General features: G+C 43.7%; 1 protein-coding gene across 11 annotated transcripts in view; it reads right to left on the bottom strand.

Moving 5' to 3' along the window:
* The window catches only part of atp8a1 (ATPase phospholipid transporting 8A1), a 119,894-nt gene extending 97,708 nt beyond the window's left edge, over positions 1 to 22,186 (bottom strand). For all 11 annotated transcript variants that reach the window (XR_009130232.2, XM_058076632.2, XM_058076633.2 and 8 more), the window contains exons 1-2: positions 21,803 to 22,186; positions 5,319 to 5,433 (exon numbers count right to left, since the gene is read on the bottom strand). Coding sequence is in view for 10 of the 11 variants with exons in the window: in XM_058076632.2 (XP_057932615.2) it covers positions 5,319 to 5,433; positions 21,803 to 21,851 (164 nt within the window). In the remaining variant the exon portion in view is untranslated. The remainder of the gene's footprint in view (positions 1 to 5,318; positions 5,434 to 21,802) is intronic.
* Positions 22,187 to 22,603: the final 417 nt, after the last annotated feature.

Here is a 22,603-nt window from a genome sequence, read left to right as displayed (position 1 = left end):
TTGCGTAGTCCAGGTAGAGTAGAAAGAATGACAGCAGCAAAGAAAGCCTTGTTCAAACGACGACAGGATGTGATGTCAGTCTGATAAAGAGTCCTGTCAAACATAAGGAGAGGTCAAAAAAAGTCCAAAACGACGGTGCTCTGTCTCATTCAGCAAATTCCTGTTTCTCTGCACTCAAGACAAGTCAGTTTGTCTTGAGTGCAATTGACTGTCACCGTTTGAGTCCCTCAAGGTACAATCTACACTAATGCAACTACAAATCAAATTGTTGGACTCCAAAAGGTAACTGTTTGTAGCTTGTTTACGGACAAAAAGATACTGATATATTATGGTATGGTACACGAACACTCCAAGAGATCCTGGAGACATTTCAAGACATTGACTGAATATAGGTGAGGATAAAAAAATGGAATAAAAATGTCCTGAAATGGCAAAGTTACACAAAAAGGCAAACCCTGGTTCCACAAGACCAAAAATATCCCATATTTATAACATAGGGCTGCACGGTGGTCCAGTGGTTAGCATGCAGACCTCACAGCTAGGAGACCAGGGTTCAATTCCACCCTCGGCCATCTCTGTGTGCAGGTTGCATGTTCTCCCCCGTGCGGGTGGGTACTCTCCGGGTACTCCGGTAGGTTAATTAGCCACTCCAAATTGTCCATAGGTATGAATGTGAGTGTGAATGGTTGTTTGTCTATATGTGCCCTGTGATTGGCTGGCCACCAGTCCAGGGTGTACCCCGCCTCTCGCCCGAAGACAGCTGGGATAGGCTCCAGCACCCCCGCGACCCTCGTGAGGATAAGCGGTAGAAAATGAATGAATGAATGAATATTTATAACATAAACAATACAATCTTTTATGTCAAAATTAGGAAGTTGGACTATGTTTCAAGTTGTAATTTTTATATTTGGCCACCAGATGGTGCAACTTTTCCCCTCATATGAAGCATGCAGCAAACAGACGTGATGAGTGTGTGCCTGTGTATGTTTATGTGTGTAAAAAAGGCTTTTTGTATGCAGTTGATTGCATTTTGGCTGCACGGTGATTAGAGGTTAGTGCGCAGGCCACACAGCTAGGACACCCGAGTTCGATTCCACCGTCGGCCATCTCTGTGTGGAGTTTACATGTTCTCATGCGTGTGTTTTCCCCGGGTACTCCGGTTTCCTCCCACATTCCAAAAACATGCTAGGTGAATTAGCCACTCCAAATTGTCCATAGGTATGAATGTGAGTGTGAATGGTTGTTTGTCTATATGTGATCTGTGATTGGCTGGCGACCAGTCGGAAGACAGCTGGGACAGGCTCCGAAAATGAATGAATATAATAATAACAATAATTTCACAGGCTGCACGGCGAGTGGTTAGCGCGCAGGCCGGGTTCAATTCCACCCTCGGCGATTGCATTTTCATCTTGCATTTTGGTATTTTTTTTACTCCCGTACCATCCGCCTTTTTCTCTCCTTTGTTTATCACTTCCTGTGAAAAGTGAATTTCAATAAGGTAGGATTTCTTTTATAAATCAATATAATAATAATAAATTGATAAATCAAAAGACTCATAGCATAGAAAACCAATTTACAACCTTCTAAATGTGATTTTAACATGATTAGAGCTTTCTCGATATGAAATAAACATTCTTTAAGACTAAATCATGCTTGTGTGTTGCAATAAATGTTCCCGACATGTGGACAGGAAGTGACATTGGCAGTTCAGAGGTGAGTTGTATACAACATATATGTGTTTGTTGCACCACAGGAGATACGTCAGGCTACACATATCGGTGTATCGGGTGATATCGGTGTATCGGGTGATATCGGCATCAGAAATTGAGAGTTTGACAATATTGGCATATCAGTTCTCCCTAAAATCCCAATCACATAAAAATCAATGTGGCTGACAATCATTGACTCATCTAAGGACCTAATCATCTCTACGCTCAACAGAGCAAGTTTTGTTATTGTGATGTTTTACCACAGTTAACAGTTTTTACATTTAAACACGACATGAAAGTTAAGCCTGTTGAGTCTAGGTAACTATAACTATAACTATATATACGTAGGTAACTATGGCAGAGCACTGACAAGGAACATGCAGTACGCTTACATTTATGGCTTCTGACCTTCTTGCTTTACCATATTGTTGAGTACTTACAGTATGAAATCCCTGCAATAAGGACATCTAAGCCTGACAGCGCTAATGCACAACGACTGCTCCGGTCTCTCCCTGGAGGTAGCGCAGAAATGGTGGGTGGCAAATCTGACTGATGCTTTAGCCTTTAAGCCGTGGCTTTATCATGGCCATCTCTCAGTACTACTCTCATCCTGCCTAAAAGATCACTCAATGTGCAGTACTATCTACTGGTACTCAGTTCTAGCCTTGGATCTCATGGGGCAGCACTGTGGTGCTCATTACCGCCAACTTCCTCTTCTGACACGGAAAGGGAAAAAAGAATTGAAAACACAGAGCAGAGAATTATTTCCTGGCGGTGTCCAAAAGGAATGAGGCACTTCCTTTAAGTTTCCATTACAGCAAAGTGCAGCATACCACTGTAGCAATGTTTCAAATATTATACCAAGATTAAACTAATATTTATTCATTCATTTATTTTCTACTGCTTATCCTCACCAGGGTCGCGGGGGTGCTGGAGCCTATCACAGCTGTCTTCGGGTGAGAGGCGGGGTACACCCTGGACTGGTGGCCAGCCAATCCCAGGGCACATATAGACAAACAACCATTCACACTCACATTCATACCTATGGACAATTTGGAGTGGCTAATTAACCTAGCATGTTTTTGGAATGTGGGAGGAAACCGGAGTACCCGGAGAAAACCCACGCAGGCACGGGGAGAACATGCAAACTCCACACAGAGATGCCCAAAAGGAGAATCGAACCCAGGATTCCCGATTTGACTACATGGCCACCGTGCCCATACAACATTATGATTACAAATTAATTTGTTGCATATTTGAAGCTGCTATATCTAGGAAATAATAGTCCTATATAAATTATAGATTGAACTCAGGTCTCCTAGCTGTGAGGTCTGCGCGCTAACCACTCGACCGCCGTGCAGCCCGCAAATTCAGTCAATATCAAAAATATTGTTGGTTTTGATATGATGCTTAGAGTAAAGCTTGATATTTGTATAATATCGATACCCAGCCCTACATGAAGCACGTATAACATGTACCATAGCAACACGTATGTCAAGATGTAACTCCAGCTTAACACAGTGAAAAAAGTTCTACTCCTATTCTGTGTGGAAGTGGTACATTTTTGGCTTCTTAGTTTGTCCTTATCACCCTCTATTTGAAACCCTTTCTTAAATTAATGCTTAAAGCGGCAGGCGTCTTTTACATTAAGTACGTATTGCATCGGAAATATTCAGCGCCCTGTCTCCACGATAACCAACAAGCCCATCAAAATCATCCACTTTTCATACTCTTCCTTGTCTCTCACGCAAACGCAGGCATCATTATCATCACCACTGCTGCTCTATATGCTAGGAGAAGTATATTTCCAGCAGTGTGTTCTCCCGCAGCTGTGGCTACGTCTACATTTTTTTTTATTCCCCCTACATCCCCCTCATCATAGCCGTGGTTTGACCACCTGTGCTAGACTAGACGCACAGGTGGATTTTCCCTTCCTGCAACCCACAACACAGTGACGCTCACTGGGCTGTACACCCCGTACTCTGGGGGGGCTGCTGCAAAAAAGTTTGGGAACCATTGCCACATAAGGTGCCATGGAAGGCCTATTAATTATTACTAGTAGTAGTAGTAGTAGTAATAGATCATGATGAAGGTGTTTATAATGGTAATGGTAATGGTTTTATTTCATTTGAACATGCATCAGATTACAATTGAATGCATCACATAATCAGTTCCCAGTTCCACATGTCCAAAAGGAGTAGGAAGAAGCAAAGCTTATTAAATCCTACCCCTCCATCTGGTACTTTTACAATCACTAACTCTTACATTTGTTCACTTCCTGCTTTCCATAATACAATTTAAGGTTTTTTTTTTTCATTTTTTTTATAATGTACCTCTTACCGAAGTACTGGGTGATATGAGCATCCAATGCCATAATGGGTACCATAGTGCGTGTCAATATAGTGATATATATAGCACATCATGACTGGTTCAAGACTCTTCATCCTTGTATTTAGCAAACATCAACTGCTTGTATTGTTTCTTGAATTGGCTCATCGTTGTGCATTGTTTGATTTCCTTACTCAATCCATTCCATAGTTTGATTCCACATACTGAAATGCTATGGCTAGCATAACGTAGTCCTAGCATAGAAGTGTTTCAAATGTACTTCTTCTTAAATTGTCAGTAACAAAATGAGCAAATTGTGTTGGAAACACGAGTGCATCCTCGTCCACCTGATCCAAGGTAAACACAGCTGCACACACACAAACACCTTGTGACAGTGACCAACTGGTTGGACCAGTTAGCTCTGGAAGTGTTCCCATAGCATCCAGTGCGTGGCAAATGGCATGCTGACGTGCCAGTTTACATGCACTCCGTAACAGCAGGGTGTCGTGATAACAAGTAGAAATCATTTATTGAAGGGTTAGCGCGTGATAGTTCATGCGGGTCATGTGCTGGTGTCCATATTTTCTTCTTCATGCTCCCTTTGTATTTTATCATGGGTGTTTCACGGACAACGACAACTTCAAAACAACATATTAAACCCATTGCTGCACGCTTTTTTTATGTTCTATGCATGCTTGCGTTTCGGTTTCATGTTCTGTGTGTGTGTAAGCACATGTAGAACTCGTGCCGCTAGAATGCCAACAGTAATATTCCCTGACAGAGACCTGACCTGACACTTTTGACCTTTAATGCTAAAAGCAGCGCCATCCTCCGAGAGGCAGAGACGGTCGCGGTGGAGAAGTGCTGACTTTACCAAGTAGCATCTTCAATCTCAACATTTCATTGAAATTAAATAGCCGCCCTTCAAGTACATTCTGTTATTTCAGCTAACCAGTCGGGAAAAGTATAGAGCTCCGCATTTGTGGCGCCCCCTATAGGTTGCACTCAGAACATCACTAGCATACATGTAATAGAAGTATCCTAGTTTTATCGTGATTAGATAAAAGGTCAATGAGTTACTGTCCAGCCCGTGTCCTGCAAAGACATTGTACTTGATGGCGGCCATGTTTTTCAACCAATCTTGCTGATACCAGATCCGTAAGGGTGTTTACCAAATTTGGTGGTAACTAAGCTAAATGCACTAAAGTTACTGTGTCGGAAAAGATAATAGCCCGGTCTACACGGTGGGGTTGTTTGATGCTTGCTTTGACAGATTCTTACCTGACCCGATTGCTGCAAAACTTTGTAAACTGCGGCTGGTTAAGGTATATCAGTCGGGCATCTTCCTGGTCTGCTAGAGATGTCTTTTCTGACGTGTCCTCCGTCTTTTCATAACCTAAAAGGATGGGGAAAAAATGGCAATTTAGAAAAAAGTATACAGGTATAAAGCAGAAAAGGTACACAGTAGACAACACTAGTTTGTATGGACCAAAATCATATATGCTGCACTCATAATGTTGGTGTTGGTGTCGATACAGTGCATGGGCCAAGTATCTGGACATAAATGAAGCCTGGATGGGTAGTGAGTGCCGCTTCCCACCAGGTTCAACAGAGTGGGATGCAGGCAGCTACGAAAACCAAAAGAGTCTCAGTGGCCTTGGCAAAAAACATGAACAATCGAGTTTTTGTTCCCACTAGCAAACATTTTCATTTGAGGTGGAAAAAGGGCCCAAAGAAATCACAGAGGGACACCTGAGCCAGGTCTACAACTCCAGGATATTTACCGAACAAAAAAATGGAAAAACAAAAAAAATGACTGCAAAATGTAAAACCTTTGCAAACTGTTTTGGTGAGGTGAGTTAAATTAGTGACATTAAATGAAATCATACTTAATATCGTTTCGGCGATATATCGCGATACTTCGTTTCATGATACTGTATCAATATTAAAAAGTAATGGTCATGGTTTTATTTCATTTGAACATGCATCAGATTACAATTGAATGCATCCCATAATCAGTTCCCAGTTCCACATGTCCAAAAGGAGTAGGAAGAAGCAAAGCTTATTAAATCCTACCCCTCCATCTGGTACTTTTACAATCACTAACTGTTACATTTGTTCACTTCCTGTTTTCCATAATACAGTTTAAGGTTGTTTTTTTGTTTTTTTAAATAATACATCTCGTACTTCAGTACGAGGTGATATGACCATACAACAATGACATCATGAAAAGTATGATATGGATATTTTTAGGCATTTATCATAGACTGTATAGTGTAGTGTCACCCAAAAAAGTTCCAGCTTACCTGTAACTATAATGAGGACATGTAGTACAGAAAATGGATGGATTTTTTAACTTATGGATCACATTTTTAACTTATCTTTTATACATTTTAAGAATTTTTTGTGTTACTACCCCAACCTTCCATAAGTGGGTCAAAAATGACCCGGTCAGGTTGTTTTCTTGAAATATCTTCATAATGAAAAATTGTTATCATTTCATATTCCAGGTATTCCTCAAAAAACATGTTTTTGATATCATGCCGTTCACATTTTTAACTTGTATTTTATACATTTTAAGAAATTTTTGTGTTTGTGTTTACCCCAACTGTCACGGTTCGTCATGCGGGTGTTGCGATGCGACCCCAGGATGCAGAGATGAAGCCAATGGTGCAGGTAAAAGCTTAGCTTTCTTTTATTTTCGGAACAGGCGAAAGCAGCACTGTCATGCAACACGTAGCAAAGAACCAAGAACAAACAACAAAGTACCAACAAAAACTAGACGCACCTGGCTGAACTAAATACAAGAATCAAATTGGAAACAGGTGCGCGTAGAACGGGAAAGTAAAAGTGACGAAACGCAGGACAGCCCAACACAGGAAGAACAACAAAATAAAAGCATGAAAGCAGGAACTAAGGCAAACAACGTGAAACACAAAACTGTCACACAGGAGGCGATGCGGATTGTGACACCAACCTTCCATAAGTGGGTCAAAAATGACCCGGTCAGGTTGTTTTCTTGAAATATCTTCATAATGAAAAATTGTTATCATTTCATATTCCAGGTATTCCTCAAAAAAATATTTTTGATATCATGCCATTCACATTTTTAACTTATCTTTATGCAACACACAATGGACCCTCACATTTTCTATTGTTGTATGGGGTCATTTTCTTTTTCAAAGATGTAAAAAAGTGAAAAATGAAGATGTTTCTAACATGAAATCATTCTTGTGTGGTCCTAAATATAATACTAAATATCATACAAGTGATTATTCCTAACCAAAATGGCAAAATTGTCATAAAAAGGCATTGATTCTAGTACGGGTGATTTTTGAGCCACTTATGGAAGAGTGGAGGGTCCAGTCACTGGTGCATCTAAGGGTTAAATATTAGTATATGTTTGACCAATTCTATTTCCATGACGTCTTACGAGGAAAATATTTGCGCAATCCAAACGAATGAAAGGTCAAACAGCCTTCTGGAAAGTATTGTTCTGGAATCCCACCTCCTCCTATATGCTGGTGGTGTCAGGTGATCCAAGGACAAGGACAGGCCCAGCTTCGCTTCCACAAGCGCACAAAGAAACGTGCACATAAGTTTCAAATGGAAGGAGAGAACCCATCCGAGACGTGTCACTCTTGCCTCTCTGATCCTGACTAACTCTCGCCTTACCGCTTTCACTTTCTCTCCGCTGTTACACAAACCCTGAATCTTACTTTACACCTCTTGTTATTTTAATGATCCTCTCAGCTGCACTGAAGAGGATTTAGCCAGGAGTGACAGGCAGGCGCTCCACCATCTTCGCCCTGCATGTGCTTCAGGGGCTAAAAATAGCCCCCCCCCCTCGTAGTCATCTGGTCACTAGGGGATACACGGGTCGGCTATACAGCTTCGTTACGCAAGAGCCCACCCAGACGTCAGTTCAGCGCAGGTGATTTATTGGATTAGCGTGGTGACAAAAGGACTGGGACGGTCATACTTGGCGGGGGGGGAGGGGGGGATGCTGCACTGTATGTGTGATGTAGCTTTGTTTGACCATTGAGCATTTTTTCCTGGATTCAAAACACTTTACTAGTACGCAAATGTGTCTATTCAATAATGTTTCATTGTGGTGCACAACTTGTAAATATCACTGCTTACTACGACTACCATGTGTAGTACCAAGGTAGTATGGCATGCCATGTTAACATATGTTTCAGACATTCCTCCAAATACAATGCATCAGTTTATTTATTATCTGATGAATTATCAGCATATATCGATGCTAAATATATTCAACATTTTCATTTCATTTTACAAGTTGGGGCAAGTAGTTCTCACCTTAAGGATTCCCCATGGGCAAGTCATTTTTGTTTTTAATGTCGAGCCCTGACGGTCGTGACTAACCAAACACGGGAATATTTTTCAGGAGGCGGTTTTGCTGAAAGGTCCCTTCTTATGTTAAAAAAGTGAAAGTAAAAAGCAGACTTCACTACGCTATTAATATACAGCCATGGTGCTTTGCCAACGAGCTGCCAGTTTACAGAATTTCCATCCACACTTCCAATACATTCTAGTGGGAGCACTAAAAGTGTGGATAAATAAGCTCTGTATCGATAATCAATCAATTTAAGACACCTCAGCCATAGTGCAGCAGGGTGCTGCCATTTTATCGATTCAGCCAACCATATCCCAGCCTGCTCTGTCTACAAGCGGGAGCTTATCTGTTCCCAACCTCATTCCCCAACTGTCACTGGCACACATTCCGAGATGCAAGATGGAAACGCTTATGTGTGGCATTTTTGTCGCGCTGAAGATGAAAACAAAGAATGATGAGGAGTTCCGAAAGTAAGCGAGTGAGTCGATGGTTTTCAGTTGGAGCACTCATGAGAAGGCTCCGGTGTTGCTCACACAGTCGACATGATGTCAATAATCACAGATTTGAGGTGAAAGTCAAGTTTGGTTGATCAAGGAATTAGTGTCCACACACACGAACGAAATGAGCGAGCTGGCGTGGCGTCAAAGAGCAGCCGGAGAGGCTTGAAGCGGGAAAGCCTGGCCAAGACTGTGATTGATGTTGTGTCTCTGTGTTGTGAATGAGCCCCCGCCGGTGCTCCGGAGTGTGTGTGTGTGTGTGTGTGTGTGTGTGTGTGTTCCCCTGCCAGGTACTGCATTGCACCAGTTGCGGCTGCCATTGCTGCTGCTTAACTCGCTTTTACAGACTTAGCTGTTCAGCTTTCAGGTAAAGCGTCACATTATATTAAGCCTGTAAGAACTCTTTACTAATGCAGTTAGTGTGTCCCCGAGGTTTACAGCTTTGGGGGGCAGCCATCGGGGGGAGGGGGGAGTTTCCAGACATAGACACAAGCGTAGAATGACTTCAAGAGCAGCACTGTCACAATCTTATGGCCACCGGATGGGCTGGTTTTCCTACAGCTACTATACTGACGTGAGTTTAAAGGCCGTATAGTCCGACATGGTTCTGTGCTAAAAATAGACCCTCATCAGTATCCAGCCTGCAGAGGGCTTTACGGTACGGAATCTCCCTGGCTGAAAATAACCACTTCCTAATCACCGTGGATAATGTGCTGAGCCATGGAGGTCCGTGTAGGAGCTTCTCCTTCCTGTCCCTTTGGTGTATCTCTGTGCCTTTTTTTGTTCCACTGCACTAATTTCATTAGCTGCAACCGCTCATCAATAAAGAAGAGCAAGAATGGGAGGTCCCATGTAGCAAGGTGGCCGTTTAGACGAGAGAAAAAAGGAAGGAACAACAAGTGGGACTTAGAACGCAAGAGGGGAAGCCTCTGGAGGAAGGCTCAATGCCAGCCAGTGTCGTAAGATGTTTGCGTGCAGGCGGTGTGTGAGGACTATCGCTTGTGTCAGCCAACAGACAACAGAGAGGAACCGGAGTCTCGAGGGGGCCAATATTTAGGGAGAAGGTGCCCAGTGGGAAAATAGTGAGCCAGCAAATAACATATGCTGGTCTTCTTGTGTCTACGTGGCAGAATATCCTGAGGTGAGCTGAAAAGTAACTAGAGTATCTCACATTTAAGCAACCTATTTTAGAAGGTGGGCCCATACATCGGTGGGCCCATATTTGCATTCTTTACTGTTGGCGGTTGGGGGCGGGGGGGCGCGTCACACTGCGGAGGAGCAGTCATCACATCGATGCTAGATAGAACTTAAACTACGACAGAAATGTTTTGCACATGGTTGAATATTTATTCCTTTTAAGTTGATAATTCTAGGTTATCACATGGTTTGTCTTGTATCAGGCCAGGTATCATGCCCCCAAGTATCAGTATCAATCAGTATCATACCAGACAAACCATGTGATCATCTTATTATCACATACTATTTAATCATGAGCTTATTATCACGTACTATTTCATCAAAAGACCATTTTGTTTTTCCAGAAAATGTTGAGTTTATTACATGTATTATATGTAAACAATGTAAACACAATAATTGCAAAAATATTTCAACAATAATATTTTATCAACAGTCTTATCTTATCAATGTGTGGCAATTAAAGTTCCATTAATCAAGTTTGGGTTTTTTGTTGACTGGAGAAGCACTAGGAATATTTATAGTGTGTGTTCACGCTCGTGCGCTGTTCTCTGATTGGTTGTTTCACGGGCACGATACCAGAGCAGCGCGCTCTGAGTGGACAGCTACGGGGGCTGATACTGGACATGGTTCAACTCTATATTTTATCAGTATCACTGCCCTGGGCTTTGACACAGTATCATTTGGGCCTTTTCCCGTATCGTTCATGGGCGCTTTCTAGGGTACAGGGCCAATTCATACTGTAGGATGTGATAATGCTGTTTAAATGTGTGTTTAAAAAAGCTGAATCCTACTGTGTTCAGTGTTTACATTTCAAGAAATATTTGTTAAAAATTTAGACCTGTAATATTTGTTATCATTGTCGTTTTTTCATATAAATTGAGGGAGCAAAAGCAGTATCAGCTACAAATATCGGCCCAAGCAAAATCGGCCATCAGTATCGGCCCCAAAAAAACATATCGGTCGATCCCTACTATTTTATTACAGTACAATTTCTCAATAAACAAAACTTTAAAAAGCATTGTCCTTTGAGAAGATATAACAAAATGGTGAAATGTGATGGGTGTCAGATACTGTAAGACCACTTGAAGGATAATCCCTTTTTGGCGCATCATGGGCAGATCAAACAGGTGAAAGAGCAAACCATCGGCGTGTAAGATTTATGACGTCTTGGGTGATAATGCATTAGCGCAGGTCAGGCCAAAATGGTGGGGGTGGGAAGTGATGGCTGCCACGGCCGTCAACACGAGCAAGATGAAATGGCAGCCGTGACAGCGACAATGACGACCTCATACTCCACCGTATTAGCAGTCAATGCTACATTCCTAACTTGTCAGACTTTTATACAGTCGTCCCTCAGCTACATCGCTGATTGAATACTTTATTGCAATTTTTGTATTCATTCATTGCGGTTTTGTGGTTGGATACAATTTAAGAAAATTCTACAAACTGATGAATTTAATTGAATGTAATTGTTTGCTGATAATCATTAGCATGTACCCGGTTGATGGAGGCGTATCGCTATGCAGCTCTGAGCAGTGACGGTTTACGAGCCAACCATCAACCCTTGACTAATTAGGTGTGGTCAGAAGTCCCCCGCTGGGATCCAATACCAGGAAAGAAGAAGGGTAGGGCCCCTGTGAAATGCAGTACCACCTCCCCGACTAAGACCCAGTGAGCAAAAAGATCCATATGGAGCAATTCCCAGTGTTCTGCCAGACTCCAATGTATCTGCCGCGATGGAGAACAAAGCACTAATGACCGCAAGTCAGCTGGTCAATAAAGTTTCGACGAGGCCGCACGTGATCTGGCGAGAACGAGGCTGCCACAGGATTCATTCAATAACAATAATAATACTGGGAGGGGGGCACCTGGGGCGAGTTGGTGTGATGCAACAAAAACATGGAAGATCAACTTCTACCTACTCCTTTTTGGACATGTTGACTCAGGCAAGTGTAAACATGTGATGTTCAAAATAGACTCAACCAGTACCAAGCCAGGATCTGTGAGTCTGAATGTAAAACAACATTGTTGGAGGGTCTTACTCAATCCATTCCATAGTTTGATTCCACATACTGAAACGCTACGGCTTTTTAATATTCATTTCATTAAAGATTAGTTGGCGGCATGGTGGTCGAGTGGTTAGCGTTCAATTCCACCATTTCTGTGTGGAGTTTGCATGTTCTCCCCGTGCATGCGTGGGTTTTCTCCGGGTACTCCGGTTTCCTCCCACATTCCAAAAACATGCTAGGTTAATTAGCCACTCCAAATTGTCCATAGGTATGAATGTGAGTGTGAATGGTTGTTTGTCTATATGTGCCCTGTGATTGGCTGGCCACCAGTCCAGGGTGTACCCCGCCTCTCGCCCGAAGACAGCTGGGATAGGCTCCAGCACCCACCGCGACCCTCGTGAGGAAAAGCGGAAGAAAACGAATGAATGGATGAATTTTAATAATCATTCAAGCAGTTTACACAAAAGCTAAGCAACTTTATATCTGGCATTGTTACTTCACTATAACCAAAACAAACGAAACCTTAAAACCGAAGTGGGTACCAAATACGGTGTACCATTACACGCCTAGCAGATATCTGGGAAACAGGATCCACATTTGGCATCTTTTTTATCTGCCACTGAAGAAAGATTCTCCCATGATTCTTTTATGCCGGATAAATATTTCATCGGACAGAGCAGCCACAGTCTATTCATAGGAATCCCAGTCCAGACATGAAGACCTCCGCCCCCCCACCATACCGTCATCATCACCATTTGTGAATGGTGGGTTAAGAGCTGCAGGAGGGGCATAAATACTGCCTCAATTTAAGCTACAGCAACATGGATAAGTCGCTTATCAGATCACAATGCTGTAACCGGCCCTTGCAGCAACAACAGGGCAGCTGTGGGATTAATCTCCCTCCACCATAGGCTCAGCGGGCCTAGGCGGGATGGCCGAGGGAGATGAGATGACACGGCCAGCTGGGGCTATCTGTGACATCACGGAGGCCGGCCCGCCTCAGATTAGCATGAGAGCGTGGACGGGAGGCTTTCCAGCAACTTTATGAATGGTCAATGCCGGGAGGGCATGGGAGGGGCAGACGAGGCAGAAACAGACAGTGGATTGTTATTGATGCTCTTGGCTTACTGTAACCTTCATATAAAGTAGCCGTCATTAGTTCTCTCAGCCATGTCCACTGATAAACAATATGAGTGCAGTCGAATGTGGGGGCTGTGAATACATTGTGTTTAATGCTCGTCTATTATACTAGTCTCATAAAAAGGTTTTTGGGAACATGTCCATTTGTGTCTGTAGCTTTAATGCTAATGAGATGTGTCTTGCAATGAGAAGAATTGTATGAAAACAGAATTAACATACAGCTCCCATATGTGGAGATGACTAATAGGTGGCTGAGCACTAGGCTTTAATTTAGGATGTGTAGCGAAGCCTGCTTTTATCAAAGATTGTGGCATATAATACTGTAAATACTGCAAGCTAAGCTAACACTAGCTTGGTTATTTTTGTTAAAATGTTATAATGCCACTACGCCTCTCGCCTGAAGACAGCTGGGATAGGCTCCAGCACCCAGCGACCCTCGTGAGGATAAGCGGTAGAAAATAATTTTGCCCGGAGTGCTTCGGCCCGAGCTACATGAGGTCCCAGGTACACCTCAATCCGAGGTACTTGGGCTGGGAGGTTCACTATTTTGTCCACGGGGTGAACCCTTCCCCTTGGATCTACGCATAGTTGTGGTTGCTAGGCAACGCCTTGTCAACACCGACCGTTGCTAGCTAGCCACCAGCTAGTATAGCCACCAGCTAGCTAGCCACCAGCTAGCTAGCCACCAGCTAGCTAGCCACCAGCTAGTATAGCCACCAGCTAGTATAGCCACCAGCTAGTATAGCCACCAGCTTGCTAGCCACCAGCTAGCTAGCCACCAGCTAGCTAGCCACCAGCTAGTATAGCCACCAGCTAGTATAGCCACCAGCTAGTATAGCCACCAGCTAGCTAGCCACCAGCTAGTATAGCCACCAGCTAGTATAGCCACCAGCTAGTATAGCCACCAGCTTGCTAGCCACCAGCTAGCTAGCCACCAGCTAGCTAGCCACCAGCTAACTAGCCACCAGCTAACTAGCCACCAGCTAGTATAGCCACCAGCTAACTAGCCACCAGCTAGTATAGCCACCAGCTAGCTAGCCACCAGCTAGTATAACCACCAGCTAGCTAGCCACCAGCTAGTATAGCCACCAGCTAACTAGCCACCAGCTAACTAGCCACCAGCTAGTATAGCCACCAGCTTGCTAGCCACCAGCTAGCTAGCCACCAGCTAACTAGCCAACAGCTAGTATAGCCACCAGCTAACTAGCCACCAGCTAGTATAGCCACCAGCTAGTATAGCCACCAGCTTGCTAGCCACCAGCTAGCTAGCCACCAGCTAACTAGCCACCAGCTAGTATAGCCACCAGCTAGTATAGCCACCAGCTTGCTAGCCACCAGCTAGCTAGCCACCAGCTAACTAGCCACCAGCTAACTAGCCACCAGCTAGCTAGCCACCAGCTTGCTAGCCACCAGCTAGCTAGCCACCAGCTAGCTAGCCACCAGCTAACTAGCCACCAGCTAACTAGCCACCAGCTAACTAGCCACCAGCTAGTATAGCCACCAGCTAACTAGCCACCAGCTAGTATAACCACCAGCTAGTATAGCCACCAGCTAGCTAGCCACCAGCTAGTATAACCACCAGCTAGCTAGCCACCAGCTAGTATAGCCACCAGCTAACTAGCCACCAGCTAGTATAGCCACCAGCTAGCTAGCCAACAGCTAGTATAGCCACCAGCTAACTAGCCACCAGCTAGTATAGCCACCAGCTAGTATAGCCACCAGCTAGTATAGCCACCAGCTAGTATAGCCACCAGCTAGCTAGCCACCAGCTAGTATAGCCACCAGCTAGTATAGCCACCAGCTAGTATAGCCACCAGCTAGTATAGCCACCAGCTAGTATAGCCACCAGCTAGTATAGCCACCAGCTAGTATAGCCACCAGCTAGCTAGCCACCAGCTAGTATAGCCACCAGCTAGCTAGCCACAAGCTCTGGCTTTGCCGCCAGAGTTTTTAAGTTTTTGTCCATCCTTGTCAACAGGAAGTGACGTCAACTAATATGAATGAATTAACGTTATAATGCCATACATGTACATTTGATCAACCAATCAGCAACCACTACAGCACCTGCTTTTGGAAAAAGTCATTGTGTTGCAATATTTCTGACCCGTCCATCCGGAGACAAGGACAGGTACTTAAAATATTCCAAAAGTTATCAAACAAAGGACGGTGAGTTAATCTTCTGGCGCAGACTGCCCACCTGCCAGGTGACGACACCTTTCCATCTGACCTCCGCCTGACCTCCATTCTGCAGAGACCCGACCACACGAGTGCACATGCAAGCTTGAGGCGGTCGTCCTGCTGCTTATGCATTGGAAGGTGCACAGGCAGCACAATTAACACTTCAGTCCATCAGCAGAGAGAGTGAGGAACTTTGGGGCTGTCGCCAACCGGATTGCTGATTTCTAACATTGAATGCAACAAAAAGTCTGATTTTAAAATCATACTTTGCTTCTTTTAAAAGTAAACAGATGCTGAAAAAGCAGCCGTGAACTAAAACAGTCATTTGGTCATTGGATGGCTTTTATCCTCAAACAGCTTACCTGCCTATCGCCACTTTAGTGTCAATTGTGAGAGAGGATTTGGCAGATAAGCGTGCGAGCCAACGCCGCCATCTGCGTTGCTTCAACACGCACGGCCTCTGTCAATCACCTTTAAAGGAGCAGCAGCAGGTATTGACAATCAATAGTCGGGAATATTGTATAACCGCGTACCATTCAGCAATCTATGGAAAAAAACAAGAATTTTATGGACACATTTTACACATGTGGATTTCCCACAATGTGGACTTAATTGAGCAAAAAATGCTACAAGTTGCCCGTTCATGATCCTCTTAGCAAACTAAGAATGAAAAAGCCCACAATAACGGAGGTGCAGACAGGCCGGTGGGGCAGTGCGGGGCAGTGCGGGGCAGTGCGGGGCAGTGCGGGGCAGTGCGGGGCAGTGCGGGGCAGTGCGGGGCAGTGCGGGGCAGTGCGGGGCAGTGCGGGGCAGTGCGGGGCCGTGCGGGGCCGTGCGGGGCCGTGCGGGGCCGTGCGGGGCCGTGCGGGGCAGTGCGGGGCAGTGCGGGGCAGTGCGGGGCAGTGCGGGGCAGTGCGGGGCCGTGCGGGGCCGTGCGGGGCCGTGCGGGGCCGTGCGGGGCCGTGCAGCACGTGGTGGGCAAGGCTCTGAAGTGTGCGCTGATGGACAGGCGGCTGACGGATTAGGCTTTAAGCCCGGTAGAGAGGGTTGCCCTCTCTAGATGGGAGGCCTGCCTGGCGCACTGCGTTGATTAAAAAATAAAGGACACTCCTGACAGTTGGTGTCAACAGTTTGTGTGTTGTTTTTTTTTCAGCAGCAGCAGCAGCATCAATTTTCTATTGAAGCCATATTAGTGTTGAATTATTTAGCTTTCTTCCAGTAGAATGTGTAGGTCTCCGGTAACAATAACAAAAAACATCTTTGTTGTGCTGCTGACGACGGATGACAAATTGCCTTGTAATTAGCAGCTAAAAAGGCGGCCTAAAAGCAAGTTGAGATGCAAACGCTCGTGAACACCTCAGTACTTAAGGACAACATGAGGTGCACTTGCACCATTTAATAAGGTCCACTAACGGGCTTTTCTAACATGTTTAGCAGGGATGTCCCTTCCGATCCAATATGATATTCATTCACTCATTTTCTACCGCTTTTTCACAGGGGTGCTGGAGCCTATCCCAGCTGTCTTCGGGCGACAAGCGGGGTACACCCTGGACTGGTGGCCAGCCAATCACAGGGCACATATAGACAAATTCACACCCCCATTCATACCTATGGACAATTTGGAGTGGCTAATTAACCTAGCATGTTTTTGGAATGTGGGAGGAAACCGGAGTACCCGGAGAAAACCCACGCATGCACGGGGAGAACATGCAAACTCCACACAGAGATGGCCGAGGGTGGAATTGAACCTTGGTCTCCTAACTGTGAGGTCTGCGCGCTAACCACTCAACCGCCGTGCCGCCCCAATATGATTTTTTTTCGGTTAGCACAACAATGTGTAACATGAGATAAAGCACTGAATTGCCTCCAGCACATAAAACATCTCCATGTGGATCCCATTGTGATAAATCAGATAATACAATTTAAATACAACAAAACATTGGGACTCACATCCATGTGACATTTGAGCATCAAAACACTTGAGATGTGTTAACTGTTCCCTTTCAACCAACAATATACAGTATAGTATATAGACAAACAATCAATTGGAATGTAGGAGGAAAGCGGAATACCCGGAGAAAACCCACGTAAACATGTGGAGAACATTCCCACACAGAGATGCCCAAGCGTTGATTCAACCTCAGGTTTCCTGACTGTGTGGCTACTCCAAATTCCCCATAAGACAGCCCACACGTCCTGAATGAGGTGAACCTTTTTGAGGATTGTGGATCTCTCATAGTCTCTCGAGGTAGTCTCCCTGTAGCAGGGTTACTGCCATTCCCTCCCATAAACATGGTTGATACCGTCTTTATACTGCAACCTTTATACTGTCTTTTTCGCTGTTCACTCACGCTCAGCCTCTCCTCCTCTGTATCTCCGTGGGGATCTCTGATTGCTCCGCATAGCAAAGGGGTGCTCAAAGCTAACAGCTGCCCCCGAGTGTAAACAAGGAGAAAGAGGCAAGCTATGAATGGAACAAGATGAACATCTAAGGTAGGGGTCTCAAACTCAATTTACCTGGGGGCCACCGAAGCTAGGTTCTGGGTGAAGCTGGGCTGCAACAGGTTTTCAACAAAAAACGCATTTATTAAAAACTGGAAAAAAATCAATTAAAAAACTATCTTCAATGCTTTCGCTTCTGCTATACCCTACACTTTTTCAGTACTTTGGTTCTGGTTTTCCACACCAAAATATCTGATAGAGAAATTATTTTTTTCAGATTCAAATGTACAGTATCAACAGTTATTTAACCTTTAACATGAACATTAATGAAACTTAATAATTGGACCCAATTAGCAAGTTAGCATGGTTCCATCTGGGAGCAGCGTGGTAACTTTAACAACATGTTTGATGAGATGCTTTATCTTGACGTGTATTTTCCCTTTTATTCCAAATCATTTCCTGCATTTATTTGTAGCCAGCGTCATAAGCCTTTAGCTTCATTGCTAATCCAAAGCAAAACAGGGCAGGTTAACAGTATGGGCGGGGCAAAAATCATGTTAATTGTGTCCGGTGTGCACACGGCTTTAAGCTGTCATTTCAACATTAAACTTTGGTATCGAGGTGGGGGCCTCAAACTAGCGTCTCACGGGCGGCATTTGGCCCGCGTGCCATAGGTTTGAGACCCCTGATCTAAGGGGTCGGTATGGCACCAAAACAAATAAGAAAGTAATAAATGAAGTACTATTAAACACAAAAAATAGCTTGCATTTGGGCATACATTGCCCAGCCCTGAGCCAAAGCAAACAAACAAAAAAACAACTTGAGCCTGCAGTCATCACACCAGCAGACAGAAACAAACACAGTGCAATCAGCTGTATGGACCATATGACATGCTATTGATCCCTGCGGATAAGTTATTGCTCCTGTCCACAGAGTTTGGAGGTCAAGGTAAGACACAAAACACATGAAGCACATCATAAAACACACAACGTCTGCAGTATAGTACGAGTCCAATCTGGTGAAAAACACACATCAGTCTAAACAATTACTTTATGGACGCACCTTTACTAGCATCTTTTGCAAGAGGATGCAGTGGAAAGTTACTGGTGCAGTGAAGGGTCGCAGAGAGAAAGACACAATAGGTGGATTGTATGTCTGTGTGTGTGTGTGTGTGTGTGTGTGTGTAGCAGACACTTGTTAGTGTGCTGTCAGCGTTGAGCTGGAACAGGCTAGCCAGTGTTTGCATGTCATGTACTCTTATTATTACATTCTCTGCAATAATCACATCACATAGCCATTTTGCTCATTTTCCCTCTTGAGAAAGCTTTCTCTCATGACGTCTTCATCACCCCACAAAATAATGTCTTTCATGCATTATTCATTTAACAAAACCATTTGTCTCATGTCCTCACCACTACATATAATTGTTTCTCTCATGTCATAGATCTTATAGCTTCATTAGATCACATAATTCTGTCTCATGTCCTTCAATAAAACATCTTTTTTATTACCACCAAAAATTGTTTCCATCACATCACAAACAGATTTTACTCATGTCCTCATTACCACCGAGAATTGTTTCTCTCGTGTCATCATCACTCCAAATCTAAATATATTTGTATTAATCGCATTAATATTAAAGGCAGCACGGCGGCTGAGTTGGGTTCGATCCCACTCTCTGCCATGTCTGTGTGGAGTTTGAACGTTCTCTCTGTGCATGTGTGGTTTTTCCTCCGATTTCCTCCCACATTCCAAAAACATGCTAGGTTAATTAGCCACTCCAAATTGTCCATAGGTATGAATGTGAGTGTGAATGGTTGTTTGTCTATATGTGCCCTGGGATTGGCTCATCAATCCCAAAATCCTTTTGCCAGAGAATTGTTTCTCTCGTGTCACAAAAAAACATCACCATGTCACCTTTTCCTCAAAGAACAATGTCCCTGATGTCCTATCCTAAAAATGATCTATCTTGTATTGACAAACAATTTCTCTCATGTCCTCATTACATCAAAATTCTGTCACATCTGTATATAATAAAGGTTCTAATAATGATTCCATTCATATCCTGATTCATGGTTGCCGATACAATTCAAGGATGATATGATTCAAAACAATTGAGTAACTTTTTAGCTAAAAATTCAACCAGTGTGAAATAAATACCTGGATACTGGACAGTGGAGGTAACTTTCATAGATTCCTGTGTTTTTTGTAAAGGAATGAGGGCTAAGTAAGTAAGTAAGTAAGTAAACCACAATTAATCACATTTTATTTGAATACAGTGCAACCAGCATTTCAGGTTGAACTAATAATGAATTAATTAACAAGTTGAATTAAATCAAGTCTGATCTACATGACTTGAACTTCAATTTGATACCTCATTCACTTGTCTATTCTATTCTGTAGTATTCACATAACAACCAATTACCTATTCATACCTATCATTATTTCATTTATGTAATGGTTTCTCATGTCCTCATCACATTACACAATGATTTTTTATTTATAAAGTATCATACATATTACTCTCTGTGTAATCAATAATAACACAAAATATTTCATCTTGTGTTGTCATCACATTATTTTTCTTGTGTATTTATCACATCACCTTTGACATAATGCTTTCTCTCATGTCCACCCTTTCTATGTGAACTACTTCTCTCATGTCCTCATCGCATGACAAAACCATTTTGCTCATGGATCTTTGAGTTCAGATCATGAAAGACGGAAGAAAAACCGAAATGTGTATCATGTACGCATCATGTATTGCCCCTCAGGTCCTCATCACATCACAAATCTATGTCTATCATCACTTCTCATCATGCCACAAAATGATTTGTTTCATGTTCTCATCAACTCCCGCAACATGTCCTCTTCACCATCTCCAATTATTCATCTCATGTTCTCATTGCGCGTCATGAACTTTTTCTCATGCCCTCATCGCCACCAACATTTCTTTCTCTCATGTCCTCATCACTTCACAGAATTTCTCTCATTTTTCACCAGCTATAGTTGTTTCTCGCATGTCCTTGTCACACCACAAACCTATGGCTTTGTGTCCTTATCACATCACTAAATTATTTTTCTCATGCCCTCATCACATTTTCTCTCCTATCCTCAACACCACATGGAATGGTTTCCATCATATCATCACCTCCAAGAACATTTTTTCTCATCTGTGCATCACCACCTACACTATTCTCATCACAACCTAGAATTGTTACTCATGTTCTCATCAGGTCCATCACCACTTTTTGTTTCTCATCGGTCCTCATCCCATCACATACGTCCCTGATGTCCTCGTCACATGACAGAATTACTTATTTCTTCTCATATTCTCATCACCACAAATAGTTCCTCCCACATCACAAAAGCATTGGTCTCATAACAAGTCATGCCTTCCTCACTTTTTGTCTCATGTTTTCGACAGCGCCTAGTATCATGTCTGCATGTCCACATGATAATAGTTGAATACGGTATTTCATCACCACCCAGAATTGTTTCTCTGTCCCAAACGTCAGAGAAAACTACCCCGATGCTGTGCATGAGAGTGAGTGGATGCTTGTCGGTGTGCTGTCAGGCTTGAGGTGCAGGGGATGCTCGGCTGGCGGTGTGATGGGCATCCCCCGTCTGCATGGCCAAGAACCAGGTCAGATGGATGCTACATTTGTTTCACTTCGAGAGGCATCACTTCACAGACAGCGAAACAATGAGGATGTGTTTTTGAAGATAAAGACGGCATCTTCCGGTTTAGATGGTGTGCAGTAAGTCGTGTTAAAGGTGACAGGTGTTCAAGAGAAATGCATGATATCATGAAGCAATATGGCATCCACTCTTGGAGACTTTTTTTATCTTGGGGGACACGTTACTACATTTCACTCGGCAGGAAATCAGCACCGTTTCAACACAATGCATGACGCAGAGTTTCAAGAGAAATACACGTACCGTCTGCACGAGTTCGAAGATCCGACATGGTTCTCTGGACGGGCGGCATCTCCACACACTATGCCGGGCGACGGCACCTGTCAAGCGGCCGCGGCTGGTTAGTAGAGCCGCCACTGACAGCCGCTTCTTCTCAGTGTAGTTTAAAAAAAAAACTGGGCCTCAAAATCCTCTACCACGCAGCTTGTTTGTTCCTAACGTGGGCGTGGGAAGGCAAGGCAGACAGCCTTCGGTTCCTGGTATCCGGGAAGGAGACGTGCTCATGAGTCCGACCGCATCCCGGTGGTCACACGGCGGATCTCCTCTGCGTTCCCGCCGCGGTGCGACCAGAGTGAACCTGCCGTAAAGTGAGGCAGAGGGGGGCGGGAGTGTGGTTGCTTTATGGACTGTACCATTCGCAGCCGCAATGGGGGGGGGAAATATTGACCGGAGGTGAAGACTGTGGCGGGAAATGTTTCAATTTGTCACATAGGTGCTGATTAGATGTATTGAAACTTTCTGACTCTGCATGACTGATCCCTTTTTAATAAAAAATGAGGATTCGTTTATAAAGTGTTATTTATATATGAGCCACCCCTCCAAAGTTGCGATTGTGTACATTATATTGAGGCAACCACAATACAGTAGTAGAGTGGATGGCAGTTGTTTTTCAATCAATCGTACGTATTTTTTCATGCATCATAACATATATAACAAACCGAACACACAAAAAATATATATTACAATTTTCAGCAGTGCTTTGCTGTATTGGAATATTAATATATGGTATACTATATAATATGTACTTAAATAATCACTGTACTC

This window comes from Doryrhamphus excisus, linkage group LG23 (genome assembly GCF_037039965.1).
Source record: "Doryrhamphus excisus strain RoL-2023G ecotype Guam linkage group LG23, RoL_Dexc_Guam_v1.1, whole genome shotgun sequence".
Classification (NCBI taxonomy): Eukaryota; Metazoa; Chordata; class Actinopteri; order Syngnathiformes; family Syngnathidae; genus Doryrhamphus; species Doryrhamphus excisus.
This window is presented reverse-complemented; position numbering and strand designations above follow the sequence as displayed.